Below are 15,643 nucleotides of genomic sequence, written 5' to 3' on the forward strand. Positions count from 1 at the left end.
TTTTTTTTTAATTTTTTTTTTATCCCGACTGTGAGTATTCTCAAAGGAAAAGAAGAAGAACATTTTGGAATAAAAAGAAGTAATACAAACCCCCAATAAATTTCACAACGTAGTCAAAACGCCTCAGAAAGTCAGCAGTGATGGAAACAATCAATGGTGACACAGAGGTCAGTACTTCGTACACAGTCAATTTTTTATTGCCTTGAACGTAATTGATCTTAAAACAAACACTTAAACCGCATATAGAATACGTCCATAGTGAGCAGTACATACCTTTATTACTAACGCTGATTAATAAAACGTGAGTACAATAGATATAAAGTATAAATGATGTGGCACCATATTATCTGATTTAAATATATAAGGATAAAATCTTTGTAAGTTCCTTGTCTTTGTAAGCACTCGTAAATTCTTTTTATAATGACATCTGTTTCCGAAGATAAGCAAGACTTTGAGAAGGATGCTGATCTGAAATCTGTCGAATCGTCTTCAACATTGGAAGATGAATCTGGATCCATTGGAACCTTGGATTTCTATATTTGGACCATCATACCTGCCATTGGAATCATATTTTGTTTTATACATTCGGAACAAGAACACCTCTGGACTTGGAAGGGGGATACAGCAAGTGAAGCTCAATCTCTTAAATCAAAGGTCGTTGTCTCTATTATATCTACTGTTATCAGTGGGTGTGTTTTGGCAACACTTACGAAGACAATTTCCAGCATTTCATATACAGTTATCAAGTACCAAGGTGCCCATTTTCCTCATCTTGTTACAGTAATTGGTGGTCACTCGCCTGGACATCTTCCTATGCTTATTGCTGGAAAGAGGTGGTTAAGCATCATATTGATTATCATGATTCTAATCATTGGTGCAGTTATTAAGCAGCTCACTTTTATATCTATGGGTGTGAGCTATGTGTCATCAGGAAATGAAACTGCCTCTTTCTCCGTACGGAATTATTCAACATGTATAGCAACCAATTCAAGCACCAAGATATATGGAATCTTTCCTACTTTAGCGATGGATACTATTAATAGTGTTAGAAATCCAAATACTTCGTATACAAATGAATACTATGACCGAAGTATACCTGCAGGTCTGATCGGAGAATCCATATTTCAACGTGAATTACCATATGCCAATGTATCCTGCAGATTATTAAAATACAAGAATAATTATAACCGCACAGGGCCTTTAATCTTAGGAGTTCCAACATCTATATCTCCGCTATACGAATTATCCTGGGCTGGATCTATGACCATGCCATATCAGGACTATTACGGTACAGCATTTCCGAAAAATTCTATAAACTGCTCAATCTATCTGGGACATGCGACTGCATTGACAAAGTGTAATAAGACATTATGTCATACAGAACGGGTATCAAACATTACTTCGTATAGTAAAGGAGATTATAACGGAGGCTTTGTTAGTTTGCTTTACAAAATGTTTAATATCACGCAACCCGGGGGTTCTACTTACCGAAATTCATTAATGACTTGGATAGCAGGAGGCGAATGGACTGATATATACGCGATGGAAAAGCGTATTCCTGGAGAAAACAAGCAAGTTATTACGAGTAGACTGGAGATCTTAGGAACAGTTGCTGCTAGAATTTTATGCGATTACAATAACATGGACGTGTCCGTGTACGACGAGCGCCCCATTTATTACACAACAATTCAAACTTATTTCCAGCCGTTTCATTACTATATTTATGGTATATTATGGAGATGGCCATTCTGGATGCTCGCTGGTTTTATCTTGGTTTTATGGTTAGCAAGTATGGTCTCTTTGAGAATCACGCCCGAGAGTAGGGTCATATCTGTGGAATGGTTACTCAGTCAATATCTTATGAGGGAACGATTAAGCTATGTATCCGGTAGTCAGTTAGTAAAAGCACACAAGGGATCAATATTCCAAGTCGTTGATTCAAAGGAAGATGCTGAAGTAGGAAGTATTGTTATTTCAAAGATAGATCCCTATGATTCCAAATCACGTATCAATATCCTTCATAAGAAGAGGTATCAATAGCTCATTTTTTTGTATCGTTGCGCTGGATGCATTAAAAACGATGATATATTAAGCAGTTAATAAAAAAATAAAATAAAAAATCAGTTTTATTCTGTTTGTGTCGCGTGAATATAGAAAGCAATATTATTTTAAAATCCCCAGTCAATTTAGATATTGTAGGATACACTAGATAGTGAGAGATAAAGCGAAATAAAGTTATTGTTCAATTGATTTTTAACTGTTTTGCATTGTCGTACAATATTTAAACCGAAAGAGAACTTCGTTTAGTATTGTTGATGTTCAAAGTTTTTTTTTTGAATTATTACATCGGAGGGGGGGGGGGTCAATTGAATAAAACGGAAACCTCAATAAATATATCGTTTAAGAAAAATGATTTTTTTTAATAAGGTAAGGCGGACCATGTGTTCCACAAAGCAAAATACGAAAAACGACTACCAATATTCTTATCGTTTTTTATGTTTAAAAATAATAAAGACCAATACAAGCCTCCAAGTAATTATCTATTCATGGGTATTATGTCCTCTTGAGAGCGTGGCGTTTTTTTTATAATTTCCCACGCTGACCTGGGAGAAATGGCTACTCAGACGTCAATGCTAACTTACTTGTAGCCTTTACACTTCGTACTTACTGCAATACTATTTACGAACAGTGATATTAAAGATATTAAAGCGAGAGATCTTTTGTTTGGTAAGTGTCTGTTTTAATAATGTGTGACTTTGTTGAATGCATTTCTTTGTTTAAAAGCTGTATATTAACTAGTAGTCTGTTGTTATCGGAATATATCTATTCACCACAACATGTAGCGAGAACGTAAATCTGAAAACAGTCAATCATCATTTTAAGCATGTTTATGAACGCGAACAAACTGTCCTACTGCCAAAAGATTTTAAGTTTTATACATTTCATTCCAAATACCAAAAAATGTTGCGTGATAAATTTTTGTACTAAGATGCGAGGGGTATTGTGTGATGTTACTTCCCACCGGAATATTGTTGCATCAAACGTTCCTTACGTGCGGAATAACATTACACCGACTTGGCATTTAAATAATAATACCCAATACTCGGATTACGTTCTAACAATATAATCCACGTGTTATAAAATGTCAGTCTGATGAATCAGTACCCTAAGTTTTTTTTTTTTGGATATTGTAGGACTCCCATTCATATGTGTATAAACAGGGTGATTAGGTAATCTTGTCGATTTACTTTCTGAAAGAAAATATCTCAAAAGAAACAAATTAAAATATATTTAGGATAAAAACCGTAAGTAGCACAAATTTCAACAGATAGCTCGTTACAACAAAAACGCCTCAAAATTCAGCAGTAGTTTGAACAATAAGAGGTGATACAGAAAGATCAATACTTTGCCCTGAAAATAATTGATTTTGTACCATATAAGCGAAATACCCAAACCAAATTTAAAATTTGTCTATAAAAGGATATGTATTCTTATTACTCACGCTTATCAATAAAACGTGAGCGAAAGAGATATAACATTATAATGTGACACCTATTATTATCTGATTATATATATAAAAAAGGTCTTTGTAAACGTTTTTTTCTTTGTAAGCACCCGCAAATCATTTCTGTTATGACATTTGCTGCAGAAGATAAACACGAATTCGAAAAGGACTCTGATCTGGAGTCCGTTGAATCGTCTTCTACACTTGAAGATAAACCTGGATCTATTGGGACCTTTGATTTCTATATTTGGTCAATTATACCTGTCATTGGAATTATATTTTGTTTTATACATACAGAACAAGAGCGTTTTTGGACTTGGACAGGGGATACAGCAAACGAGGCCCAGTCTTTTGAATCAAAGGTCGTTGTCTCTGTTATATCTACGGTTATTAGTGGGTGTGTATTGGCAACACTTATGAAGACCGTTTCCAGCATCTCATATACCGTTATCAGACATCAAGGAGCCCATTTTTCGCATCTTGTTACCGTGATCGGTGGTCACTCGCCTGGGCATCTTCCTATGCTTATTACTGGAAAGAGATGGATAAGTATCATTCTGATCATCTTGATCCTGATTATTGGTGCAGTTATTAAGCAGCTTACTTTTATATCCATGGGTGTGAGCTATGTGTCATCAGGAAATGAAACGGCGTCTTTCTCCGTACGAAACTATTCAACGTGTGAAGCAACAAACATCACAGATGCAGTGAATGGATTCTTTCCAATTTTGGCTTTGGATGCTCTTAATAGTCTTAGAAATCCAAACACTTCGTATACAAATGAATACTATGACCGAAGTATACCTACAGGCCTGATTGGAGAATCTAAATTCCAGCGCGAATTACCTTATTCCAATGTATCCTGTAAAATTGTCAAGACCCAACCCAATTTTGAACACTCAAAGCCTATGATTTCAATGGTCCCATCGTCAGAAAATTCATTACTTGCGTTGTCTTGGGCTGGACACATAAGCATACCGTATCAAGATAACTACACTTATATAATGCCAGAAAACTATATAAACTGTACAATTGATTTGGGGCATGCGACGGCGGTTACATCATGTAATCGTACACTTTGCCATACGAAACGTACATCTAAAATTACTCCGTATGATAAAGAACAGGTTAATGGTGGATTTGTTGATCTACTCTACAAAATGTTTAATATCACACAACCCTATGGAACTGCTGTCCGAAATTCATTAGTGGTTTGGGTAGCGGGAGGTGACTGGACTAAAATATACGGAACGGATGAATATATTCCTGGAGAAAATAAACAAGTGATTACGAGTAGACTTGAAATTTTAGGAACAGTTGCTGCTCGAATTCTATGCGATTATAATAACAAAGATAGATCAAAAGAGAAACTAGTTCTTCTAACATCATTTCAAACTTATTTTCAACCTTTTCAATATTACACTTATCATATACTATGGAAATGGCCATTCTGGATGCTCGCTGGTTTTATCTTGGTTTTATGGTTAGCAAGTATGGTCTCTTTGAGGATTACGCCTGAGAGTAGGGTTATATCTGTGGAATGGTTACTTAGCCAATATATTATGAAGGAGCGACTAGGCTACGTATCTGGTAGTCAGCTGGTAAAAGCACACAAGGGATCTATATTCCAAGTCGTTGATTCAAAGGAAGATGCTGAAGTAGGAAGTATTGTTATTTCAAAGATAGATCCCTATGGTTCCAAATCACATGTCAGAATTCTTCATAAGAAGAGATATCAATAGCTCATTTTTTTTTTGTATCGTTGCGCTGGATGCATTAAAAACGATGATATATCAAGCAGTTAATAAAAAATGAAATTAAATCAGTTTTATTATGTTTGTGTCGTTTAAATATCTAAAACAATATCTTTTTTAGAATCACCAGTTGATCTAGATGTTGTAGGATATACTAGATAGTGAGAGATAAAGCGAAATAAAGTTATTGTTCAATCGATTTTAAACTGTTTTGCATTGTCGTACAATATTTGAACCAAAAGAGGACTTCGTTTTATAGTGCTGATATTCAACTTTTTTTTTTTTTTTTTTTTTTTTTTTTTTTTGAATTATTACATTGAGGGGGAAGGGACTAATTGAAAAAAAACGCAAAATCCCAATGAGTATACCGTTTAAGAAAAATAGATTCTTTTTTATAAGGCAAGGCGGGCCATTTATTTCACAAAGCAAAATACGAAAAACGGCTACCAATATTCTTATCGTTTTTTATGTTTAAAAATAATATAAGCTAATATAAGCCTCCATGTAAATATCTATTCATGGATATTAAGTCCTCTTATAAGAGTGGCTTTTTTTCATAAATTCCCACGCTGTCCTGGGAGAAATGGCTACTAAGGCGTCAATGATTTAGCCCTTATACTTCGCACTTACTGCAATACTATTTACGAACCGTCATTGATATTAAAGATATCAAAACGAGAGATCTCTTGTTTGATAAGTGTTTGTTTTAATAACGGGTGACTTTGTTGAATGCATTTCTTTGTTTAAAAGCTGTATATTAACAAGTAGTCTATTTTTATTGTAATATGTATATTCACTACAACATGTAGCGAGAACGAACATCTGAAAACAGTCAACCATCATATCAAGCATGTTTATGAGCGTGAACAAATGGTCCTACTACCGAGAGATTTTAAGTTGTATACATTTCATTCAATTTCAAAAATGTTGCGTGATAAATTTTTGTATTAAGATGCGAGGGTATTGTGTGATGTTACTTCCCACCGGAATATTGTTGCATCGTAAACGTTCATTACGTGCGGAATAACATTACACCGACTTGGTATTTAATAATTATACCCAATACTAGGATTACGTTCTTACAATCTAATCCACATGCTAGAAAATGTCAGTTTGATGAACCAGTATTCTGTTTTTTTTTTTTTTTTTTTTTTTTTTTTTTGGATACTGTAGGACTCTCCTTTATATGTGTATAAACAGGGATTAGTTAATCCCGTCGGTTTACTTTCCAAAAGGGATTATCTCAAAAGAAACAAATTAAAGTACATATATGATAAAAGCCGTAAGTAGTACAAATTTAACAGATATCTCGTTACAACAAAAAGCCTCAAAACCCAGCAGTAGTTTGAACAATAAGATGTGATACAGAAAGATCACTACTTTTCCCTGGAAATAACTGATTTTATACCAATATAACCGAAATACCCAAACCATATTTAAATATGTCTATAAAAGGATTTGTATTTTTATTGCCCACGCTTATCAATAAAATGTGAGCGAAAGAGAAATAACATTATGATGTGACACCTATTATCTGATTAAATAAATAGAAAATGCTTTTTTAAATGTTTTTTCTTTGTAAGCACCCGTAAATTATTTCTGTTATGACATTTGCCGCAGAAGATAAACACGAATTCGAAAAGGGCTCTGATCTGGAATCCGTTGAATCATATTTTACACTAGAAGATAAACCTGGATCTATTGGGACATTTGATTTCTATGTTTGGTCAATTATACCTGTCATTGGAATTATATTTTGTTTTTTACATACAGAACAAGAGCGTTTTTGGACTTGGACAGGGGATACAGCAAATGAGGCCCAGTCTTTTAAATCAAAGATCGTCGTCTCTCTTATATCTACGGTTATTAGTGGGTGTGTCTTGGCAACACTTATGAAAACAATTTCCAGCATTTCATATACCGTTATCAGACATCGAGGAGCCCATTTTTCACATCTTGTTACCGTGATAGGTGGTCACTCTCCTGGGCATCTTCCTATGCTTATTACTGGAAAGAAGTGGTCGAGTATCCTTCTGATTATCTTGATTTTAATCATCGGTTCGCTTATCAAACAGCTTACTTTTATGTCCATGGGTATGAGCTATGTATCATCGGGAAATGAAACTGCCTCTTTCTCCGTACGGAATTATTCAACATGTATAGCAACCAATTCAAGCTCCATGATACATGGAGTCTTTCCTACTCTAGCGATGGATACTTTTAATAGCATTAGAAATCCAAATAATTCGTATACAAATGAATACTATGACCGAAGTATACCTGCAGGTCTGATCGGAGAATCCATATTCCGACGTGAATTGCCATATGCCAATGTATCCTGCAGATTAATAAAGTACAAGAATAATTATAAACGCACAGGGCCATTAATCTTAGGAGTTCCATCATCTATATCTCCGCTATACGAATTATCTTGGGCTGGATCTATGACCATGCCATATCAAGATAATTACGGTGAATCACTTCCGAAAAACTCTATAGACTGTTCAATCCATCTGGGACATGCGACTGCATTGACAAAGTGTAATGGGACATTATGCCATACAAAACGGGTATCAAATATCACCTCGTATAGTAAAGAGGATTATAATGGAGGCTTTGTTAGTTTGCTTTACAAAATGTTTAATATCACGCAACCCGAGGGTTCTATTTACCGAAATTCATTAATGACTTGGATAGCGGGAGGCGAGTGGACGGAAATATACTCGGTAGAAAAGCATATTCCTGGAGAAAACAAGCAAGTTATTACGAGTAGACTGGAGATCCTAGGAACAGTTGCTGCTAGAATTCTATGCGATTACAATAACATGGACGCGGACGTCGGCGTGGTGCACCCAATTTTTTATACAACATTTCAAACTTATTTCCAGCCGTTTCATTTCTATACTTATCGGATATTATGGAGATGGCCATTTTGGATGCTCGCTGGTTTTACCTTGGTTTTGTGGTTAGCAAGTATGGTCTCTTTGAGGATCGCGCCAGAGAGTAGAGTTATATCTGTGGAGTGGTTACTAAGCCAATATATCATGAAGGCGCGACTAAGCTATGTGTCCGGCAGTCAATTGGTAAAAGCACACAAGGAATCTATATTCCAAGTCGTTGATTCCAAGGAAAAAGATGCTGAAATAGGAAGTATTGTTATTTTAAAAATCGATCCCCATGATTGCAAAACACGTATCAATATTCTTCATGAAAAAAGTTACCTTTGACTCAAATTTTTGCATCGTTGCGCTGGGCGCACTAATCCCAATTGTACTTTTAATAAACAGTTAAGCAATCAGTTGCTGTCGTTCGAGTCACACAAATTTCTGAAACAATACATTTATTGAAAAAGAACCTTAATCCAAATGTTGTAATATTACCCCAGATTATGAGCGATATAGTGATTAATAATCAACGGTTTGGACAGTTACAATATAATTTATAGCATAGCCATTATTTCATACAAAATGTATCTGATTTTGATTACTCAAAGTATAATTGCCCTCACTTTCATAATTTAGTTTTTTTTGACAATTTAGATGGTTTTTCTGAATCAAACTGAATATTTATAAGTAAACTTCATTTAGTAAATTTTACTTATGATTAAGGTCCCAACATAAGATTTATTCGTGCTGCAATTGTAACTGTTAAGCTAATAATAATGAACTAATGCTAAATAATAACTTTAAATTTGAAGATGCATTTGTGTACTAATAGTCTAATGAGCATCTTTTATTTATTTTAGGAACTATTTTGTCAGTTAAGTAGATCAACTTCGTTGCGAGACTTTCCGAAATTTAAATAGTTTACAGCAATAAAAGCTCATAGTACATATTGCTGCTGATCTAGACCGTATTATGACTGGTACTGGATAAAAAGTGTTTTTTTTCCCCTCGATGAACTTGTGATTATCAATTGATACTTGTTTGTCTGACGCAAAGAACGGTATAGAATTTTTATTTTACCTATTTATATCACAAGCAAGTATTTATATCCTAATCAGGTATTTTTTACTTCAAATATTCATACAGGAAGCTGATGTATTACGTTTGATGAATGCTGTGTATTCATTAGTTGATGCAAAAATAATCTTCATTCATAAAGTTCACATATCATTTCAAGTGCTCTCAAAATTTCAACACGATATTCTATTTTGCATCTGTATTGATAGATTTATATTTGAAGTATCGTATAATTATATTCTATTTAAAATTATAACCGATTCAACTAAAAACCCCAGTAATTGTAATGTGCGGGAAAAAGGGTTAGATGGATGGTTTCTGTATAACATCAACTCAACTTGGCAATAGAACCATGATGGTAATATTTAAGTCCCTATCGTAAAATAACATTGTCCCTTTCAATAAACTAAAGATGAGCCTTTTTTTTATTTGTTTTTATTGCCGTAGTAGATTCTATATCAAATATCTAAAGCTAAAAATGGATTTATTTTGAAAGAACTAGGATACTTAATACATAGATTCTCCTTACAAATAATAAAGTATCTGTCATTTAAATTCAAAATATCTCTTTACATTCGTGTAATGGTTGATGCGTTTGAAAGATCAGCAGTGAGGAGGTCTACTACACAGAATCTTTTTAAGTTACATCCGAAATAGATTTCAACACTTTTATACTAGATATAGGAAATGTATATATTTAAGGTATAAAATTTTATGACAAACGCTGATTAATAAATTATGAACGTAAATCATGTGCATGCTTTAAAATTTTGATGTCCCACCGAAAACTAGGAAAAGTATTTTAATGTAACAGCTTGACATGCTTGCATGAAATACGATTTGCCTTTTCGATCTAGTCATTAAGACTCTCTTATGGCCGCTTAGGTGATAAGATATATACATCGATATAAAGCTTTATCAGAATGAACAGTCTATATTGTAACTTAAATAATAAGAAACACAAAATCGATCACATTTCCTTTTTTTTTTTTTTTTTTTTTTTTTTTTTTTTTTTTTTTTTTTTTCAAACAGTCGCATTGATATTTTTTATCCGACCTGTCAAACTGAAAATACATTTCATAAAAGCCTAACATTATGGCCTATCGTTGTCATACACCTATTATTTATAAAATATATTGAAAAGTATGTATATTAAAAAAAAAAGAAAAGATGATAGTCTAAAAATGATGATGATTTTATTATGAATTTAATAAACTTCAAGGATATAAGATTCCTTCTCCTTCCACTCTTCAATAAGCTCAGAAGCTCTGGCAGCAGTGATACCACTGTACTTGGTAAGACCATGGACAACAGCATCCTTGACATCAGGTACAGGCCATGTAGGACCACAGAGATAGAAATGACCATTTTGCTTCATCAAATACTCGTTCAATAACTCAGCATCTTCCATCATCTTGTGTTGGATATAGACCTTTTCCTTTTGATCACGAGAGAAAGCAAGACCCATGTGAGAAAGAACACCATCAGCATGGTAAGCCTCTAATTCTTCACCATAGAGGTACTCCATAGATCTGTTACGAGAACCAAAGTAGAGCACAACAGGACCGATATCCTTACCAGCAGCCTTGGCCATGTAACGTTCTTGAATGAAGGCACGGAAGGGAGCCATACCGGTACCAAGACCAGCCATGATGACAGGTTGAGAATCAAGAGGAGGCAACTTCATGACGGAGGGCTTGATGGAGACGGTCACATTGTCACCCACCTTCAAGCTAGTCATGTAACGAGTACATTGACCGAAACGAGCCTTACCGTTAGCGTTCTTCCATTCGACAGCAACAATCAATAAATGAACAGAATTGTTGAACATCTTTTGAGATGAAGCAATAGAGTAATGACGAGGCTTGATGGGGGCAATGATACTAGCGAGAGCTTCAACAGAGGGCTTGGCAGAGGTGAATTCACGCAAGAGATCTTCATAAGTGACAGTGTCATCCACGCGCTTCTTGAAATCCTCTTTACCTTCAGGAGAGACCAAGAACAATAATTGTTCCTTTTCCTTGGGGTCAGTAGCGAATTCAGCGAGGCTCTCATAGAACTTCTTGGAGGGACGACCAAAGATATCCAAAGTTTGAGAGAAAAGTTGGAAAACGGATCTGACTTCTTGACCATCTTCACCATGGTTAACAGAGACAACATCCTTACCGTTCAAACCATACCATTGCAAGAATTCTTCTACCTCGGTATAATCGTTGTGACCATGAACACCAAGAGCATCACCAAGCTCGTACTTGAGATTGGAGTTGGTGGTGTCAAATTCGATATGGAAAACGTTACGATCATAAGAATCGGGAGTCAAACGTCTGTTCTCACCAACACGAATAACATAGGTAGATTCATGTAAATCAGGACGAACAGCACTCTCGGTCTTGTAAGCTTCGTTGAACATTAATTGCCAAGCAGCCTTGTGCCATTTTCCAGATTCTGCACCAGCACCCTCTTCATCCTCTCCAACAACTTGAGCCTCTTCCTCTTCTTCAACTTCAGCACCGACCAAACGATCCACAGGCAAAGCAGGCAAGACGTTATCAGAAAGTTCAAGAATAGTCCAAGGAGGCAATAATTCGACAGGAGTCAATTCATTGGTAACAGAGGTGACGATATCCTTGGTTAAGGAAGCCAATGTGTGCTTGACTTCAGCATCCTTGGAGACCTCCAATTCTTGATAGAGACGAGCAAGATGTTGATCGGCTTGAGCAACCTTTTGACCCAAGATCAAGAACACAGCCTCCCAAATAAGATGTGTAGACTTGATGTTCAAACCCAACTCTTGAGCAATACGAGCAGCATCAATGGTATAGAGCTTGGCATTTAATTCGGTTAACTCAAACTTAAACTCGTTGGATAAGACACCTTCAATTTCATCACCATGCTTCCAAGGACCATGAAGAACAACGGTCACATTCTTGGCAGCGTTAGCCAAAGTGTTATACTCCCCAATCACACCCACGTTATGGATACCAATGAACTTGTGAGGACCGGAAGTGGCACCTGTAGTCAATTGAGTATGAGTCACAGCTCCACCAACACGATAAGCATCACGAGTCACACGAGCAGAAACTTGAGCTTGAGGTTGGATAGCATGAACCAAGTGAGCATCATGAATAGCAGCAGTAGCAGTACCATCTTGTTCCACATCCCAGAAAATAGCACTGTAAGCAGCATCACTCTTCTCAAGGGCAAGAGTTTCATCAGAAACAGAGACGCTGAACGGTTCAGCAGCAAGGTTAATGAAACTTTCATTGGCAGCTTCTGTTAAGAGAGAAGGAATATGTGTGGCATGAAGATGAGAGAAATCAGTGGCTTGGGCACTGACCAAACGAGGACGTTGATCACGAGCAATGGAACCGAAACGGATAGAAGCAGCAATATCCAAGTAAAGAGGACCATTGAAAGCATATAATCCAGCACCTTCTTCCAAAACAATGACACGACGAACCGATTTGGGTAAAGCACTGATGAAATCAGATTCGGACCAAGGACGCACGATGCGAACACTTAAAAGTCCGACGCTGGCCTTTAAGAAAGAGGCAGCACGAGAAACAGCTTGTTCAACAGGGCGGTTGGAAGCACTCAAGGTGACCAAGACAGTTTCGGCATCAGCAGCACCGGTATATTCAAAAGGCTTGTAGTTGAGTTGGCTGAGGATATTTTTGGCTACTTGATAAGATTCGGTATAGGAAGCAATGGTGGTGGGAACAGAACCAGCTAATTTATCAAGTTGAGCAAAAGATGTCAAGTTTACCTTTTCGATTTCCTTGGAGGCGGTAACACCGTTGAAGAAATGAATGACGGGTAAACCGACAGAGCGAGCAAGTAAATGAGAGACAATCGCAATATCATGAGCCTCTTGAGCATTAGAAGAAGACAACAAGATAGCACCGGTATTACGAGCAGCAAGGACAGCGTCAACGTTGGCAGAAGCAACTAAATCTTGATCGACCGATTGAGCAGCAACATGGAAGACAACAGGTTGACGTTGAGAAGCCAAAAGATGCAAGTTGGGGATCATAGATAACAAGGCTTGAGAAGAAGCCAAGACGGTCAAGTTCTTGTGAGGAGAATCAGCAAGAGCACCTTGAACGGCACCAAGAGCACCAGCACGGGTTTCCATTTGAACAACCTTGACAAGATCTTGATGAGCGTTACGAATTGAGTGTTGAGCCCATGCAGATAACTCTTGACCGAGATAACCGGAAGTGGATGCACCGGGGTACACAAAGACAATATCAGAAAGGCCGTAAGTGACATAATCCACAGCATGATTGGCATCGACAAGACGCACTTGAGAATCTTGGCTGGTTGAAGTCAAGAGGTATTCGATTGCATTCTTGACTCTGGACTGTAATAAAATAGATGCGTCTTCATCTACAATGGTGCTTTGACTGCCAGCAGTGGAAGCAGCATCGATTTCCTTCTTTAATTCGGCGGTGACAGCTTGCACAAGTTCAGGTGAAATCTTGATCTCTCTGTCTACAACAGGAGTATTATTGACAGGGAAAGCTTTACTCTTTACAAGCGATGCTACTAAAGCTACAGAAGCAAACATTTTTTATTCTTTCTGTTAGGTAGAGAGGAATAAGGAACAAGAAAAAAATTATGTCGATTTTTTTTTTTTCTTTTTACATCTATAATTCGAGTCAAACCACTAAAAACAGAATTAAATTGCGCCATTGTTTCTCCGTCGTTGCTAATTTTGAAATTTAAAGCGTAATCAGATGCATGCTTTTTATTGGCCATATTGCCTATTGGACACTTTTTTTTCTAAAGCAGCACCTCCGCATTTTTTTTTTTTTTTTTTGCAAGGTCTGCCCAAGGTAATAAGTCTACACATACCGACGTCTAAGTCTAGATATTCACATACCTAATTATCTCAACCTGTTTCTAGACGTATATATAGACTTCACCGTTTTTTTTATTATCAAAATGAGGGTTCAATAATTATGAGTGATTAAATATATCAATGATTTCAAACTGTTTAATTGTTGCCCAACTTTAAAACAAAAGCGCAAACAATAAAGATTCATATACTGAGTTGGGACATAATATATAAAGTACTTTTCATCCATGATATGTTAGTCAGAGCGATAATAATAAAAAAAAAGGATGTGAATACCATGAGTAAGGGCTGCTATGAATGTGCATAATGGCACTTGACATAATAAGGTTTTAAACTATTATGCATTAGTAATTCAAACCAAACCATTATTATTAGCTCTTACTATACATACGCGCTCAATACCTGACCTACCAGTAATAATTCCTCTTTTATGATTTCCACAATCACACTTTCTATTGTTACACTTTTACAGAAAGTTCAAAATCTAATACGATATGGCAGGAACCCATTTCTTGTTAGGTTTCATAAAATGTTAAACAATAGATTTAATTACAAGTGAACTGACGCACTGGCTACGGGCAAAAGACAATTATAGATTGTCATCATTGAGGGCGCACGCTTCCATCCATGTTAAATATCTATATATTACTAACCTGTTTAATAAAGTAACCCTTTTGTCAGTCTTGCTTGTATTTAAACCCTTTGGTTACATCAATTAGTATCATTGCTCAGCTTGAAGGCATTATCTGGCCGCTAAGAGCAAAGGTATTTAAGAATGTTTCTGAAGTCATCTTTCCGTTATAAATTCTTAATATGCTTCGATTGCTGCGATTACAATTCGGATTCGGTGGGCGTATTCCGCTGCTATTGAAGATACCATCTTTTGTGATCTTTTGTTTTTCAGCTCAGGACGAGAACTTTCTGCGGTAACACAAATGAAATTTGATAGCCAAATCATTTCTCGGACTGGAACTGTTAGCTCTCCATCAAAAAAAAAAGTTCGTTGATAGCAATGACAGGTTTATAGATGGCCCCGAGAGACTTACCACCAACCACATAAAGCATCTCTGGTGTTATAGACACCCAAATCACACCACCGTTAGACTCACGTGTTTGCATAGTTCCATTTTAATATCGGTGGGGGATTAAACTTGCTGTACATAGCTAGCAATCCTCGCCAAGACTAGCCAGTCTAATTACACATGTTTACAGTAAAATTCCTGCTTTCTACAGTCTGTCAACCTGACAAATTGTCATCCTATAGCAAAGACTAGCCGTAGCTGAGATATCGCGATGTATCTTTTGCATTTTTATATATAAAAAAAAAGAAGAAGAGATAATAATCTAGCGTTTCTTGAAGAACAAGAAAGTCATTATTTAACTAACCTTGATTACTTTCACACAAAAAATTTAAGGGAAAAGAAAGACAAAAGAGAGAGAGAAAAAAAAGAGTGTTTGATTGAGTTTTATAGAATGATAAATAAGAGCTGGTTTATGTCCTGACTGTTAAACAAGAGCTTATGTCAGGATGATTTGATTATTTAATCATTTCATTATGTTT

The 15,643-nt window shown here is 36.1% G+C and overlaps 4 protein-coding genes across 4 annotated transcripts; 3 read left to right on the plus strand and 1 right to left on the minus strand.

The window, feature by feature from the left end:
• Positions 1-385: 385 nt before the first annotated feature.
• Positions 386-2,251, plus strand: EV154DRAFT_574012 (uncharacterized protein). Its single transcript, XM_051606415.1, has one exon. It carries the CDS (start codon positions 421-423, stop codon positions 2,038-2,040), a length of 1,620 nt encoding a protein of 539 aa, XP_051453781.1. The 5' UTR covers positions 386-420; the 3' UTR covers positions 2,041-2,251.
• Positions 2,252-3,633: 1,382 nt separating this feature from the next.
• EV154DRAFT_485122 (uncharacterized protein) lies at positions 3,634-5,247 on the plus strand (the record flags this gene model as incomplete). Its single annotated transcript, XM_051598731.1, has 1 exon — positions 3,634-5,247. The coding sequence occupies one exon, from the start codon at positions 3,634-3,636 to the stop codon at positions 5,245-5,247; it is 1,614 nt and encodes a 537-aa protein (XP_051453782.1).
• A 1,514-nt stretch (positions 5,248-6,761) lies between these two features.
• Positions 6,762-8,486, plus strand: EV154DRAFT_574014 (uncharacterized protein; the record flags this gene model as incomplete). The annotated part of the gene is made up of 1 exon (XM_051606416.1): positions 6,762-8,486. The coding sequence occupies exon 1, from the start codon at positions 6,864-6,866 to the stop codon at positions 8,484-8,486; it is 1,623 nt and encodes a 540-aa protein (XP_051453783.1). The 5' UTR covers positions 6,762-6,863.
• Positions 8,487-10,235: 1,749 nt separating this feature from the next.
• On the minus strand, positions 10,236-13,820 carry EV154DRAFT_521233 (uncharacterized protein). Its single transcript, XM_051602889.1, has 2 exons — positions 10,399-13,820; positions 10,236-10,252 (listed from the first exon to the last, which is right to left on the minus strand). The coding sequence occupies exon 1, from the start codon at positions 13,789-13,791 to the stop codon at positions 10,429-10,431; it is 3,363 nt and encodes a 1,120-aa protein (XP_051453784.1). The 5' UTR covers positions 13,792-13,820; the 3' UTR covers positions 10,236-10,252; positions 10,399-10,428.
• Positions 13,821-15,643: the final 1,823 nt, after the last annotated feature.

Source organism: Mucor mucedo, assembly GCF_025094135.1.
Source record: "Mucor mucedo strain NRRL 3635 chromosome Unknown EV154scaffold_108, whole genome shotgun sequence".
Taxonomy (NCBI): domain Eukaryota; kingdom Fungi; phylum Mucoromycota; class Mucoromycetes; order Mucorales; family Mucoraceae; genus Mucor; species Mucor mucedo.